The 15,116-nt window shown below is 35.0% G+C and overlaps 1 protein-coding gene across 2 annotated transcripts in view; it reads right to left on the bottom strand.

Moving 5' to 3' along the window:
- Positions 1-15,116, bottom strand: part of tbxas1 (thromboxane A synthase 1 (platelet)) — a 140,720-nt gene that overhangs the window by 89,201 nt on the left and 36,403 nt on the right. For both annotated transcript variants that reach the window (XM_088924350.1, XM_088924351.1), the window contains exon 3: positions 537-630. In XM_088924350.1, the coding sequence (XP_088780476.1) occupies positions 537-630 (94 nt within the window). The remainder of the gene's footprint in view (positions 1-536; positions 631-15,116) is intronic.

Raw genomic sequence — 15,116 nt, 5'->3', positions numbered from 1 at the left:
TGAAAACGTTACCATTATTATGAAAACTGTGCAAATCATCAGGTTCTAACTGGTTCGACTGATGCTCCATAATATGTGCTGTTGATGTATATGATTCAACTATTTCAATGTTAAATTCCATATTCTCATATTTGAACAAAATATGTTTTATTTTTATTATTCAATAAGTCATACAATTACAAATGCTAATCACTGTAATACTGATATTTTTTATACTTACCGTACACAAGTACTCTATGCAACCAATTTTTACTGTGAGATAGAACATTGATTTTCTCTTGTAGAATTGTATTGTTAGACTAAAACTTTTGTGTTGTAGTCGTTTGGGTTAATCAAAACACAAAGCAGTACTGAAAATTAGTGAGGTTATCTGTAATTTTACCTTATATTTATGAAGCAAAGGACATTAAACATTAGCTCACCCTTCACAACTGGGAGCTCCCAAAAAGGAGATTACTTTCCATACTCAGAGGTACTGTACTCCCTTGAGTGACAGTTGCAGTACATGTAGCAACAAAATATGGAAAAATCCTTACCTCACGAAAAAGAAACATGTTGCCAAAGAAAGGCATTGGCTTGGGATGGTTGATGCCGATGCGTGCCAAAACGGAATATGGATAGACAGAATACCTAAGAGGAGGAAAGGAGAAAATGCAATTTGTGAGTAAAGAATAAAATAGCCAGTAACTTTCCTTGTTCCCATTGCTTAATCACATGGATATGCAGCCTAAGCACAGTGATTCCATATTGCAGCCAATATTTTGACACTTTCAGAATTTATTTGAACAGGAGAGTGCAAATGTTTTTCTGACTTAAAAATCCATTATTCATAACAAGTATTATTGCTAACACAAAGTGGGTCCTTGAACACACTTTCAGAGGAAATCGTGTGACAAGATATGCTGTAACTGGCAGAAAACTGGCATGTTTTCAGGCATTCTCAAGTCTTTATATACTGAAAAACCTTCATAAGGCCAGAAACCAGTTTACAGATTTTTTATATCCTAAGGGGCAGCAAGGTGGCATGTAGGCAGCACTGCTGCCTCTGTGCTCTCAGGTCTTCACATCCTAGGATTATAGAGATTTAATACATCATCAAAAGAGCATTTTCGTAATAATGTTTCAAAGGAGGGCTATAAAAGAACAAACCATATTTTAAACTAGAAGGTGAAAGACTCAAATTTTTGGCACATGATTGACAGGTAAATACCAAAATACTAGTTTCGGATATATACTGAAAGGCTTTTAAAATGCATCAAATGAGTACCGAAACCAAAAGCAACTGTTTTTAATGGTTCTCAGTATATGAACAATGGTTTCAAAAGCTTTCATGTAGAGGAAATAAGTACAGTATGTAACTTCAGTACTTCACAATGAAGCTGCACCTAGCAACCTGACTACTAAGATAGAAATAATGACATTAGACAACATGTAAAAGGCTTCAGAAATTAAATCACAATATAAACTGATAAATAACAACCAATAAGTAATAACTAATGAACATAAATGACAGTTATTATGGATACATTATTCATTGACTTTCCATGGTATTGCTCAGAAGTTTTAAAATTTAGCTTTTGAAATCACTGTGTAGAACAGACTACACATTCCACTCCACACAAGTTTGGAAACCATGCAGAACATATTTTAAAATACATTATATATGAGTAAACTTTGTGGCCAACTTTGGGTTTGTACTGGAATCTACAGTGGCAAATGGTAAATTGCAGCACATAAAACAGCAGAAGGTGAATGTGCTTTCCAGTACTCATGGTGGGCTTGTTTCTTTTTTCAGAGTAGCCTTAAGCTGTTCTTTCACTGAAGCTCAGCATGGATAAATCTGCCACAGTGGATGGGCAAAACAACAGAACACACAAACAAAAAATTATCAGAGAAGCAGTGCACTTTACAAACCCTTTTTGAACCACGTGCCTGGCAATACACAGCCCACAACATGTCACATTCAATATTATACAAAACTTGCTGGCTGTGTATGCAGTGCATGCATTTGTATAATGCAAAGGCAAACCTGCAGCACTTGAGACATCCCTACAGTAAATCATTGTAATCAAGCAGTATAAATAAAGTACATGAGCAGATCACCTTACACATGCCAGGATGCACTGATCGAGGATAAACCAATGGATATCAAAAGGACAGCACGCAGCTTTTTTTATAGTAAGGCATCTTTACATTTCTGTCAACATTATAATCTTTTAGTTTGATTATGAATGATTCAAAGAAAAAGCTTATATTTTTATTCATTAGGTATTGACAGTACTTTTAGATATATGTTTCTTCCACATACATTTTTTTAAACAGAGATATTATGCCACCCACTCTCAAATAATTATTCACACTAGCCCTGCTGTTTATATGTATCTGGGATCTCAATCTGGTTAAATAGCAACATTCCTCTATGAATTGGCTTCATTACTGTGCTCTCCTCCCCACTGATAGCTGATGTGTGGTGAACGTTCTGGTGCACTATGGCTGCCGTCGCATCATCCAGGTGGATGCTGCACATTGGTGGTGGTGGAGGGGAGTCCCCATTACCTGTAAAGCGCTTTGAGTGGAGTGTCCAGAAAAGCGCTATATAAGTGTAAGCAATTATTATTATTATTATTATTTAAATTTCAAACATTACCCCAAAAGTTCAACTTTGCATTCTTCATATTTTACAGTAGCCTGCAGACATTTCACTTTAAGTACTTCTGATGGCTTTCTGTTCCAACATTGTCCCAAATGAACCAATCTAAAAATACATTTGATTAACTTAACTTTACATTAAAATCAAAATCTATGTTGGATTGCACTGTTTGTGCAACTTTCTGGCAAGCCAACCTCCAAATTTCTTTTCATGTGTTCTGTCCTTACCAGCTTGTTGCCAATTTAAAACGATATAAAACAAGTTTCAAATAGTTTATATAAAGGTATGTACAATAAATGCTTTTTTTCTGCCTAAAAAAAATCATAAAAATTAATAATAAAGGATAAGAGTGACATTTTTTTGTTGTCTTACAACTTACAAAATACAGTTAACTCTTTCAGGGCAACGTTTGAATTCAATATACAGTATTCTACATCAAAGATTACATCAAACCTAATGTTGTTCTGTGAGTAATCTAAACAAAATACGGCCTACTCATGGGGTAGTATGTTTTCATTGATATGGGCATTGTACTCATAAAAGATCTCATGAAATGCTGAGACAACATAGTGATTCTATATATACTGTAGAACAGGGGTGCCCAACCTTTTTTAATGTAAGATCTACTTTTTCCATTTACCCAGTCCAGTTCGATCTACCAGTGTAAATTTAAAGCTCTGGTATAGGAAAAACAGACTGTGGGCACATCAATACAATAACGATACCCTTCACTAAAATGACACAAATAAAAGCAAGTGACTCATGCTACAGTGAACCAGTCATGTTCCCCATTTTAGAAAATAGAATATCCTACCTTAGTGTGAGCACTGGCACTGAGAAGCTTAGTTGAGAACACTTGTATTTTTTTTTGTAACGTGTTGACACTGCTGATCATGTCGATGACTTTTTTTATTGTGTCCCTGCAGCTCCACATTTAGCTCATACAGCAGTTCAGTCAAGTCTGTGAGGAATGCTAAATCCAGAAGCCACTGGTCATCCTCTAATTGGGCATATTCACCATGTTTGGACGACTTGAGAAACTATTTGATTTCAGGTGTCTACAGCTGTCTGAACCTTGACAAAAATGTTTGTTTTTGAAATCTCCAAGCAGCAAGTCAGCAGTCTCAACAAACGCTTTTTTAATTACTTCTCAATCCCTAAATGACCTTTTGTGTTTAGCTAGGACATGGTTCACACGGAACGATGCAATGATTGCCTCTTTCCCTCTTGTATTAGGCCTCGTGAAAACCGACTGCTGCTACTTGAGATTTAAATTTTTCCACTTTTCTTTTCCGTAACTTACTTTTATCAGGCAAGTCCACATCACACGTTTTGTATGCAGTTTTGAAATGTTGTTCTATATTTCCCTTTTTCGCGTAGATGCTAGCATTGCAGATTTGAGTGCGAAAGTACAAAAAAATAATCATGCTCCCATTCCGGCAAGTTTTCGGTTTCTTTGCTTCATCATTTTCACTCAAACACTACAACTATCAAACAGGCAATCAAACTTATCAAACTGTTGGCGAATTTGTCACGGCCAGTCTGTTTCACTCCACCATGCACTGTAGCGAATGTGGGGTTTGCGCGGCAATAACCAAGACAAAGTTCTTGGGTAACACACGCAACCCTCTTTATTTACGGAGCTTCTGTAGCCTTTTTTCCCCCAGTGTCAGCTAGTACTCAGGGAAGGGACTTTTACAACCCATTCGACAAGGGTTAAACACACACGAGGGCAGTAAAACGTATGACGTTACATGCACAGATCTGAATGAATGTTTAGTCTATCGAAAAAAGTAGTCAAATAGCCCATTTATTTTTTACCAAACATTCTTGCGATTGACTGGTTGGGCACCCCTGCTGTAGAATGTAAAGGAGTGTAAAAATAAAGTTAATACACGTGTTGTTTTGTTTTGTTATTTGTTTTTTGTAAAGACTGAATTTCAGCAGTCAATCTACACTATCAACCTACTGTATTACTCTTCTATTAAATTCGGTATTACAATTTAATTGGAGTACACAAGTTGCAGACATCACTTGAACAAAAATATTGGAAAGAATATTTCCTTATAGTCTCAAACTTTAAGATTTACATGCTACCCTTTATCACAGAGGTGTGTAGGGTATGCACGTGTTTCTTGTTAATAAGAGTATGTCTGCTGGTTGTATTCATAGCTAAAGGAACCCAGCCAATATGCAAAATGAGTCTCCTCTTTGTCATGAAATTAAATACAAATCACTGTAGTTATGTCAGAAGATAATTACAGTTTTCAGGGTTTTAATTGTTCTATGACTTGAACATTTTTTCTTTATGCAAATGACACCCAATTCTATTACCCATCAACAACAAAAAATCTATGAACAATACTGTAAGTCACTACAATTCAAATTTGAATCCAGACTGTAGCTATTTCTGGGATGTACAGAAATTTTTGCTTTCTGCAGTATTGTATTTCATACAATTTATTCTTTTGTTAATGATGAAACTAGTGCATTGGTCATGTTGGTGTAACAAACATCTTTTTCATTATTTGTAAATTGCATTTTCACAGATGGTGGGTCTTGGGTCACTATGAAAATGCCATGGAAAAGAGACTTTGGTGCTCATGCAATGCTACCAGAGACAGCTAATCTTGGTAAGACAATTAAACTGAACAGCATGAGAACTACATTGCAGTTAGATATACTACATCCCAAGTTTTGTATTATACTGTATATGTATTGCTGGTGCTTGAGAGAGAAAAAAGCATTCTACAGTAATAAAAGAAAAAGGAAGAAACTAAGGCATTATTGTAAAGTAACAACTTCCTCACACCTGAAATTAAGACACCTTGCAATTCTAAACGGGTTGAATGGTATTGTTTCATTTATAACTATTCCTTTACTTGCACTGCAATTCCCAGTGTTTTTTTTTCTTTTTTACTGTTATCTTAATTTGGAAAGCATTTAAATCTTCTTATAAAGCAATGTTCCTTTTTTAGCAGATAGTAGCATGTACTGTAGCTTTTTTACAATGACAATCACCTTGCATGTAACTCAAATTTGCAAAGCTGTGCAAATTGTAATTTTGTGTGTAATTATTTAGTGTAATTAAACATATTTAGATATTTTGCACGCATGCATACAACTCAGTTAAAGTTAAACAATTAAAACCAAAAAAATAAAACCATCTTATTTACAGAAATTGTATATACAGAAATGTTTTTCCACACAATGGAAATTTTGTCTTTCACTGGAAGAAAGGTGAATTTCAATACAGTACATTTCAATACAATACATACAGTACATACATGCTACCACAAACAAGCCAGAGAGTACAAAGGATGTCATTGCTGCAATGGTCTCTAATATTACATTGAATATCAGAGTATATTACATATATAGTAAAACCTGGAGAACATGAAATTTAACAGAAATACTGATATACAGTGAAAAGCATACGTAGTGGGGCAGTGAAGTGAATTTTTGCTCTGTAGTATTGAAATTTGTATTTCAGATGAAAAGATTATATGAGGCGAAAGTACAGGATGACAGGATGATCTTTTCTTTCTAGATATTGTTATACATAAATTTTAAGCCACGTTGAAACAAATATGTGTCTGTATTCAATCACCACCAATTTCAGGTCAGCATAGCTCGGGATAAATTAAAGTAAATTAAACTAGTGTCAAGTTTTCCGTTGACATCAACAGGGCTTTGATAGGATAATTTGAGATGATTTGTAAAGCCTTAGCTGCAGTCCCTTTGAGTTGTTGATTGTTTGCAGAGATTTCTGACTTTAGTTTCCTCTTCAACATGTAAAATGCATGCTCAACCGGAGTCAGATAAAGAGGTTATTTTGACCAGTTCAAATATTTCCACTACTTTTGCCCAATGAACTCCTTGATTAAATGTGCAGAATGTTTTGGGTCATTGTCCTGCAGCAGACTGAACAACTGCTGTGATTGTGATGCATTTTTTTTGGACATGGTCAGAGAAGTTGTTTCTGTACAATTCAGAATTCATTCTTCCACTGCCATCATGAGTTACATCATCAATAACGATCAGTGAGCAAGCTCCAGAGGCAACCATGCCCACAGATGAGTTGGTGTGCTTAGGATCATTTACAATTGCTTTACTTTTCCATGCGTTTGCTTTTCTACCACTTTGATAAAGATGTTTTTGTCCCAGAACTATTGTGGTTCATCTTTTTCTTCTTTGCAAATTCTAATCTCTCCTTTCAGTTTTTAGTGTTAATGAGTGTACCTTGCAGTGTAGCATTTGTAATACACCTGTCGAACTCTGCTGCACACAATGAATTGAGACACTTTCACCCTCCACACTTAATCCTACAGTGTTCTCTTTTTCAAGACTTTCCATGTTGTTGATGTTGTGGTTGCCAATCTATCTGCAGCGGTTCCCATTTGATTTTTCTTAGATTTTTTCTTTCCTATCATTGAAAACTCTTTTAGTCTGCATCTTGGTTTATAAAGTCAAGAGACAGACCCAAAACCTACTGTATACTCCAAAGGCTGGAACCAAGGCTATATATCAAAGCTCTTTCAGGTTTTACAATTAACACAATGTGGTCAGCCATTTGTCCCAATACTTATGCTCACCTGAAATGGGGGGACTGAATACAACAAATGACATTGTCCTATCATGGCTAAATATACACAAAATAATACCCAGAAGCAAACCTAAAATTCTATACTTTTTCCTCATAATAATTTTTTTACCTGAAATATAAATTTCATTAGTACACAGTAGAAATGACAAATTTCCCAATAAGTACGTTTTTACTATATTTAAATATAGTGTTAAATATGATAACTTAATATGATTGCACAGAAAAATGTCATGTCATTTGCCAAACAAGACAGGGTACACCCTGAACAGGGCTCCAGTCCATCGCAGGGCAAGTACAAGCTAATCAGACATGGGGGCAATTTGGAGGCCAGGGTAAAGGCTGAAGGGGGAAATTTAGCCCGGACACCAGGATACCTCCCTACTCTTATCGAGAAATGCCCGGGGATCTTCAATGACCACTGAGAGTCAGGACCTCGGTTTAATGTCTCATCCAAAAGACGGTGCCCACTACAGTATTGTGTACCCGACACTGTACCGGGGCATTAGGACCCACACAAACCGCAGGGTGGGCGCCCCACACTGGTCCCACTAACATCACTTCCAGCAGCAACCATAGCTTCCCAGGAGGTCTCCCATACAGGTACTGACCAGGGTCAACCCTGCTTAGCTTCAGTGGGTAGCCAGTTGAGAGCTGCAGGGTGATATGGCCAATTGTACAGAAAAATAATTCAGAATTATCCATATATTCCTTTTCCATCCAGTTTATTGCTCAACCTGTAATAGCTTTGAACGGGCTAAATAAAAAAATAGTTTCATATTTCTGAATACCTGGCCTACCCCCTGCAGTGCAGAGCCAGCTGTGCACTGCCACATACTGTACATGGGGAATCCTAGTCACACCCAGCAAGTGACAGGACTAAGGCTCAAATGTACAATCTCTGAATCAGGGCCCAAACTGCACTCAAAGTGAGTCTTTGCCAGATGAACCATTTGGGAGCCAGAAACAGAATTTTAAGAGACAAGAACATACTGTATGATGAGGGGTGCTTTCCCTCAAGACTTTAAGCTTCATACACAGCAATCATTACAGTATGTGAATGAAAACGGGGACAAGATATCAGTGGGTTGATCATAGGTATGAGAACTGGAATTCAAGGACAGTCCATGAACTGGAATGATCCTTATTGTTCACACTATTAAAAATTACAAAAAATGAGGGGAAAGAAATTAATCTGCTGTTATGTGCAATCTGAACCATATGTCAGTGAAAACACCACTATCGGTCCCAATTTTAGGATTTGCCAAGCTGTTGGTCTTGGCTGGGTTTATTTAAACTTGGAGACAGAAGAATCTTGCCCAGTCAGGAGACTAAAAGACAATTGTTAGGCCCCAGCCCATAGCTCTCATTGCTTAATGCTGACTGTTGCAGCAGAGTGAGCCTTTCTGCCAGATCAGCTTTTTAAAACAGGAACTTGTCCTCAAGACTAATAATAATAATTCATTTGATAGATCAATTGTAAGTCAGAGTGGTTGCATGAACCAGAGAATTAAGCCAACCACACTGGGCAATAATACCCCTAAAAAACCTTGATATGCAAAGCAAAAGAACATACTGTGCTTCTGACATTTGTGATAACTTTTGAAATCATGCATTTTATTAAATATTCCTATTTTTTGCCTTAGTGAGGAGATATTTATGATAAACCAACAATAACAACTAAGACTGCTGCTACAAAATGGAAGTCATGCAAGACCCATTAAACTGAATAAAATCTGATTACTGTACATTCGATATTGGCAAGGTGTCATGACTCATGGGCTCCCAGATCATGTCCTTTCATTGTCAGGTTCTAACATCTTACCAGCTGTGAACACCCCAGGCTGCAAGCAACTGTGAGTGAACTCCAACATACTGATGTCGAAAAGGCATTGTTCTATTGATTAGCAGAGCATACTAGTTTCTTTCTGTGTTTTTCTGTTCTGACACACAGGTTACATCATATCACCTCTCACTAGAAGTGATTTAGATCCTGTGCAACAATGACTCACGAGCATATCATGGTCAGTCATGATCAAGAATCAAAAAAGACACCAGAAAACATTTAATATCCAAAATAAATTCACTATATATAAAATGTATAAACATAGTGTTCATTTTTGTTTATGCTCAGCATACATGAATTACATTCTGAATTTTCAGAATTAATTTCATATGTGTAGCTTTCTCAAAAGCCTTAGTAAAGGTACTTAGTAATTCCACAGTGAAAAGTAAAAAGAATGAACACAAATTTCAACTGTACAACTTTCTTTCATGATTTGTTTTTTTTCTACCATTTCCTTCTAAAAAAGCACACTTAATTTTTTCCACACTGCAAAATTTTTAAACATATTAGATTTATTTACATGAATTTACTCTTGTTTAGATTTTGTTAAGCAAGGCAGTATTAGTTTTGTTGTACAGTATGATCGCTTTTGTTCTTATTTCATCAATAAATCTGGAGGGCCCTGCACAGGCTTTCAAAGAGATTGTTCATATTCTACAATCGTTGTGTCTGAAACAATTTTCACCAGTAAAAAAGTATATACAGTACTACATTCAATTCTTTATAAAGACTGAACAAAGACTGTAGCATATGTACACTTGACCCGATTTAAATCATTCTAAATTGGTGTATAGTGTATGTATTAACTGTCTTTTACAGTATCATCATATTGCATATTTAATGTTCTGGGAGGAATGTACTACAGTAAATATTATCATAAAGGCCTTCAAATATTCAGCATGTATAGTAGTTCAACACTAACCTGGCCCTGAAAATGACACTTGACAAAAATAATGACCAACAGAAACTATGCTAAATTTTATTTCCAACTACATTTTCATCAGCATCAATATACAGTTTCTTGTTCCTAATACTGCAACAAGCAAGCATTTTCAGAAGTCATCTACAGGAGGCAAGAATATAAACAACTAATAAAAAATTTGTGAAGCCTACCAATTACTGCAAAAAATAAAATTACAAATACATACAAATATGAATATATTGATAATTAATGAAGTAGCCTCCAAATGTGTTAAGCACATGTAACTTAAAGTTACTTAGGATGATAATCCAGGTTTACAAACAGTATTCATTTGATAGAAACAAAAATAGAGATGTATGGCTTTCAATACTGTATGTATGTTTTATGTGCATTGTAATTATGATGGGGTTTTATTCGTTTCTATCAAAGAAATATAGAGATGTGTGGCTTTCAAAAGCACACAGTATGTATTTTTTTTAAGTTGGATATATTTCAAAATGCGTGATGTTCAGCTTTACCCCTGAAATCAGTATTTTTTTACCTCTCCTTTGGTTTTGATAACCTCAGGAATGTACTTCCTGTGTGTCTATTAATTTTTTTAAGTGTTTAAACTGAGGGACATTTGACATCTTCTCCAGAAAAAAACTCTAGGCTGCACAACTTGAGCATGTAATATTTTTTTTCAGCTTTGTCAGTATTTTAAGTCAGTGCCTTTCATACTTGAATTAATACTTAAATTCAGTTAATTGAATCTAATTTTATAGACATCTTTAAAATACATACTCTCTGAAAGAAAATGTATAAAAATTTATGAGGAACATTAAAGTTTAACATATATGGTACTGTATGTCACTTCTGTTGTTTATACATATAATGAGGCATATAATGAGCCTATTAATTTGGACATAAAGTAGCAGTGTAGCTACAATTTCATAACTCCAGGAATAATCAAAGTATTATAATTGCTTTATTTATATGGTATTTAACATGCATGAATGTTTTACATGATTATTTTAATAGTGTAAATGGAAGATTTAGATTTTCAAACTTTGGAAGAGATTTTTTGTCAATCAGGTAGATCAATTAAATCAATACATTTAATTTATCAATTAAATACTGTATATTTATCAACATTGGATAAAACTTTCTTACATCTCCTTCCTGATGTGGTGACATTCATTGCATTAGATGGGTTGTATTCTGGATTTTTTTATTGTTGTTACTGGAGTTAACAAGTATTAAGTAACCCTGTGGTATTCAAGGTGGCTTTTCAAAAGCTTCCATAAGCTACCGAGTCTTTTGGAAACTACCCGATGACTAAAAAAAACATTAGAGAAATACAGTACATTTGTACCTAGTTTCAGCATGGCAGATAAAATATCCAAAACTGAGGATATGACACTGGCTTTCAGATTCCAGATCATAATGCCTTCATACATAACCAATTAAACACAGCAGCATCCATGTACTGTAACCTGAATGTGTAATGAAGAACTCTATGAGTACAGAATCCCACAGCTGCAGTCTGAATAATCCAGAGTGTTGCAGTTGCTGGCTTCAGGTAATGGAGGCTCTACTGTGGTTTATCTGGTTGCATTAGCATATAAATTGTCATGAATTCTTTGCCGTGATTACAATTCAGTTCTCTGTAGAACTAAATTACAAAGGCTTGTGCCTTGTATTTGAAAGAATGCTACTTTATGAGAGCATACTGTAGCCACCATTCTGTTGGGAATATCACAGGGCAAAAGAACTTTAGTCTGGCAAATTGGTTTTAACATTAAAGAAGAGTGTACCAACTCTCTGTAGTAAAGAGTTTTCATTATGAGTTCAGAATTCAAACTGCATACAATATACAGTGTTGTGAAAATGTAAATATAATATCACTTAATAATTTATGGTTTAACTTACAGTATTTAGACATACTGTATTCAACCTTCACCTACTGTAGTCCTCACCAACTAATTACAGTAAATAAAACTAATAACCTCATTTGACAAATATCACACAGACTTTCTATTTTGCCATTCTTATTATAATGATCAACTAATCATTTACACGTTTCAGTGTTATATTTACTATTATAAAACTAATCTACATATCCTCTTAATTGAGATAGCAAGGTGCACTTACTTTTTCACACATACTGTAGGTATTGAATGCTGGCTGATTTTTTTAAATAGAAAAAAGTACAATTTGTGCATGTTTATTTGTCAAATGATGTTAGTTTTATCTACTTTTAGGACAAGGTGAAGGTCTAATATGTTTAAATTTGTTAGACCATAAATGACCCGACTACAGGAGGATGCATGTTATTTTCAGTGTGCTTTTTGGCTATGTAAGTACAGCCACATTTTTTCAATTGTAACATTAAAAGTAAGGGGCAATGTCCCTTTTCTTCTGTACAGGTGTCTTACTGTTTGCATTTGTTCAAGTTGTGTAACTTTTTAAAGAAATTAGATTTACCGTTCTTTGATAAATATTTGTAGGGGATTACACTGTTCTGCATTTACAAACTTCACGTAGCTCTCTTTTGCTTACCAAAACTAAATTTTACATTATTTTGTTGCTACAATCAACTTTTCAACTTTTTTCTTCATTTTTTAGAATAATGAGATATCTACTGTATATTGGATGTTGTGATAATAATAAACCAGACTGAGTTCCTTAATGTGTAACTGAACGTTATAAAGCATTAGCATACAAGTTTTACTTTATGTACAGTAAGTATAAGTTCTGAGTAAAGTCAGTTTGTCTCTTGGTCACCTATTTCCAGAAACAAGTTGGATCACTTTGATTGTTTTTGAAGTCAAATCGGTTTTGGAAGCATCTGCAATGAAAACCAAAGCTCTTTTTGCCTTGAATTAGGAACTCAATTAAATTGATTTAATTGATCGACCTGATTGACACAAATCTCTTCCAAAGTTTCAAAATGTAAATCTTCGATTTACAATTAAAATAATCATGTAAAACATTCATGCATTTTAAATACCATATAAATAAAGCAATTATAATACTTTGATTATTCCTGGAGTTATGAAATTGTAGCTACAGTACACTGCTACTTTAGAAAAAGTCCACATAAATAGGCTCTTTGAAAGCCTGTTATTTATAACATGGCCTCATTATATGTATAAACAACAGAAGTGACATACTATATATGTTCAACTTTAATGTTCCTCATACATTTTTATACGTTTTCTTTTAGAGTATGTATTTTACTGATGTCTATAAAATTAGATTCAATTAACTCTGCAAAATTAGACACCGCTTAAGGTTTAATAAAGAAATAGTAAAGCACATCCTCCTCAAATACGAAATGACACTGACATAATATTTTACAAAATGGCTTGACAAATGAATAGATAAAATGAAATGCAATAACTGAAAGAACCAGAACAACCATATCAACAAACAACAACAAGGCTGGAATGTGGATTGCAAGCATTATGAAGGTGAGCCCATAGTGTTTCTGGATGTTTCTGTAGAAACCAGTCTAAACTCTGTCTAAATTATTGATTGTTGTACTCTTAACCTGGTTAGAGTCCATCAGGAGATAACTGTACTCAAACAGCATGAAAATGTTAGTGGCATGTCGGCCATACAAACATTACCAGGGTACATATTCATCATCTGCTCCATCTGCATTATCTCATTCAGAATGTTTATGTAAAGGGGTTGTGAGTGAGTGCTTTCTCACTGCTTAGAATGAGCTAACCCCACAGTGACATTTCTGTTCATTTACACTGGATGGGACCAGCTATAAAACATGCCATTTGTATTTCCTCCAGACAAAACTGCACTTCCAGGTCACAGCTGTTTAATTCCCATCACTGCAAGAATTGAGAAAAACTTCAAGTTAAAATCCAATAATTTTGATGACATTTTTCAAAAAGATTAATTTTAACTGACTGGGCAAAGCTAGCGCATTGTTTCTCACCATAGGATGTGGTTAAGAAAGATGCGGTATCTGTTAATGTATCTGTGTTTCAAATATGGAAAAGGATTAGGACTAAAATGCAGCATCCTGTATCTTCTAAAGTGGCATATTTCTGCAGCATTGGGTTGCTCTGTATTTCACACCTTGATCAGAAAAAGAATCGTTTATGAGTAGGTCTTAGTACATCCGACATACAAAACAGCTGTAAGGTTTTATTTACAGTGGAGGTAAAATAACCAAAACTCCAGAATCTGCTTTGAGCTTCTAACTAGACTCCTTGATGAGCCCTCTCGATAAACTCAACTGGGCTGCTAAGCTGCTTACTAGTTCTAAAAATATCCCCCTGAAATTAAAAAAACTCATGTGCCCATTACTCACAAAGGTTTTTCTAGTCACCTCCTGTCTCCACATGGGAGATGCTGACTGACTCTGGAAGCATCAACCTCCTGGTTTTTAAACTGTCTTACACCAATTGGTCAGATGCCTTAAAAAGGCCAGAAATTCACCACAGCTTCCTGAGAAATGGACAGTGATTCAGACATTAACTGTCATCTCTGTTGTTAAACGTTATAGTTGGATATGCAAAGCCTTAAGTTAATCACTGTTTTGGAGAAAATGGCACATGACTGGATGAATAAATACCCTTTGTTAAGAGCATTTTATGTACATGGTGAAGACATTGTTTATTAAGACACTTTTATGCCCAAGCTACAGATTGAGAATGCAATGGAAAATGGTAGTAAAAACACAAAACAAATAAAAAACTAGTCGCGTGAGTGACAAATGCTTCAGTACAGTACATAAGATACAATGGGCATTTGTGCTGTAAATTGTGTAGATTTACAGCACAAATGGAAAGTTTATTGAGACAGTGCTCCTTGCCTGGAGGTTGTGCACCTCACTAAACATTAAAATACTGGGCAAGATATGTAAAATGCTACACATACAGTACCACAAAAAATGTAAAAAAACAAGAGGCCATTCAGTTCATATAGGTTATTTTACCACTAGCAGTTAATAAAGAATCTCTTCTAGTGGTTTCTTGAAGCTTCCTCAAGTAAGGTAAAAAAAATCAAATCTCTTCAGATACTGTACAGAAGTAGAATTCCAGCTGTTTAAGCAGCTGTGAATATTCTATAGTTAACCATAGATTTA

This window comes from Atractosteus spatula, chromosome 8 (assembly GCF_055471065.1).
Source record: "Atractosteus spatula isolate fAtrSpa1 chromosome 8, fAtrSpa1.hap1, whole genome shotgun sequence".
Taxonomy (NCBI): domain Eukaryota; kingdom Metazoa; phylum Chordata; class Actinopteri; order Semionotiformes; family Lepisosteidae; genus Atractosteus; species Atractosteus spatula.
This window is presented reverse-complemented; position numbering and strand designations above follow the sequence as displayed.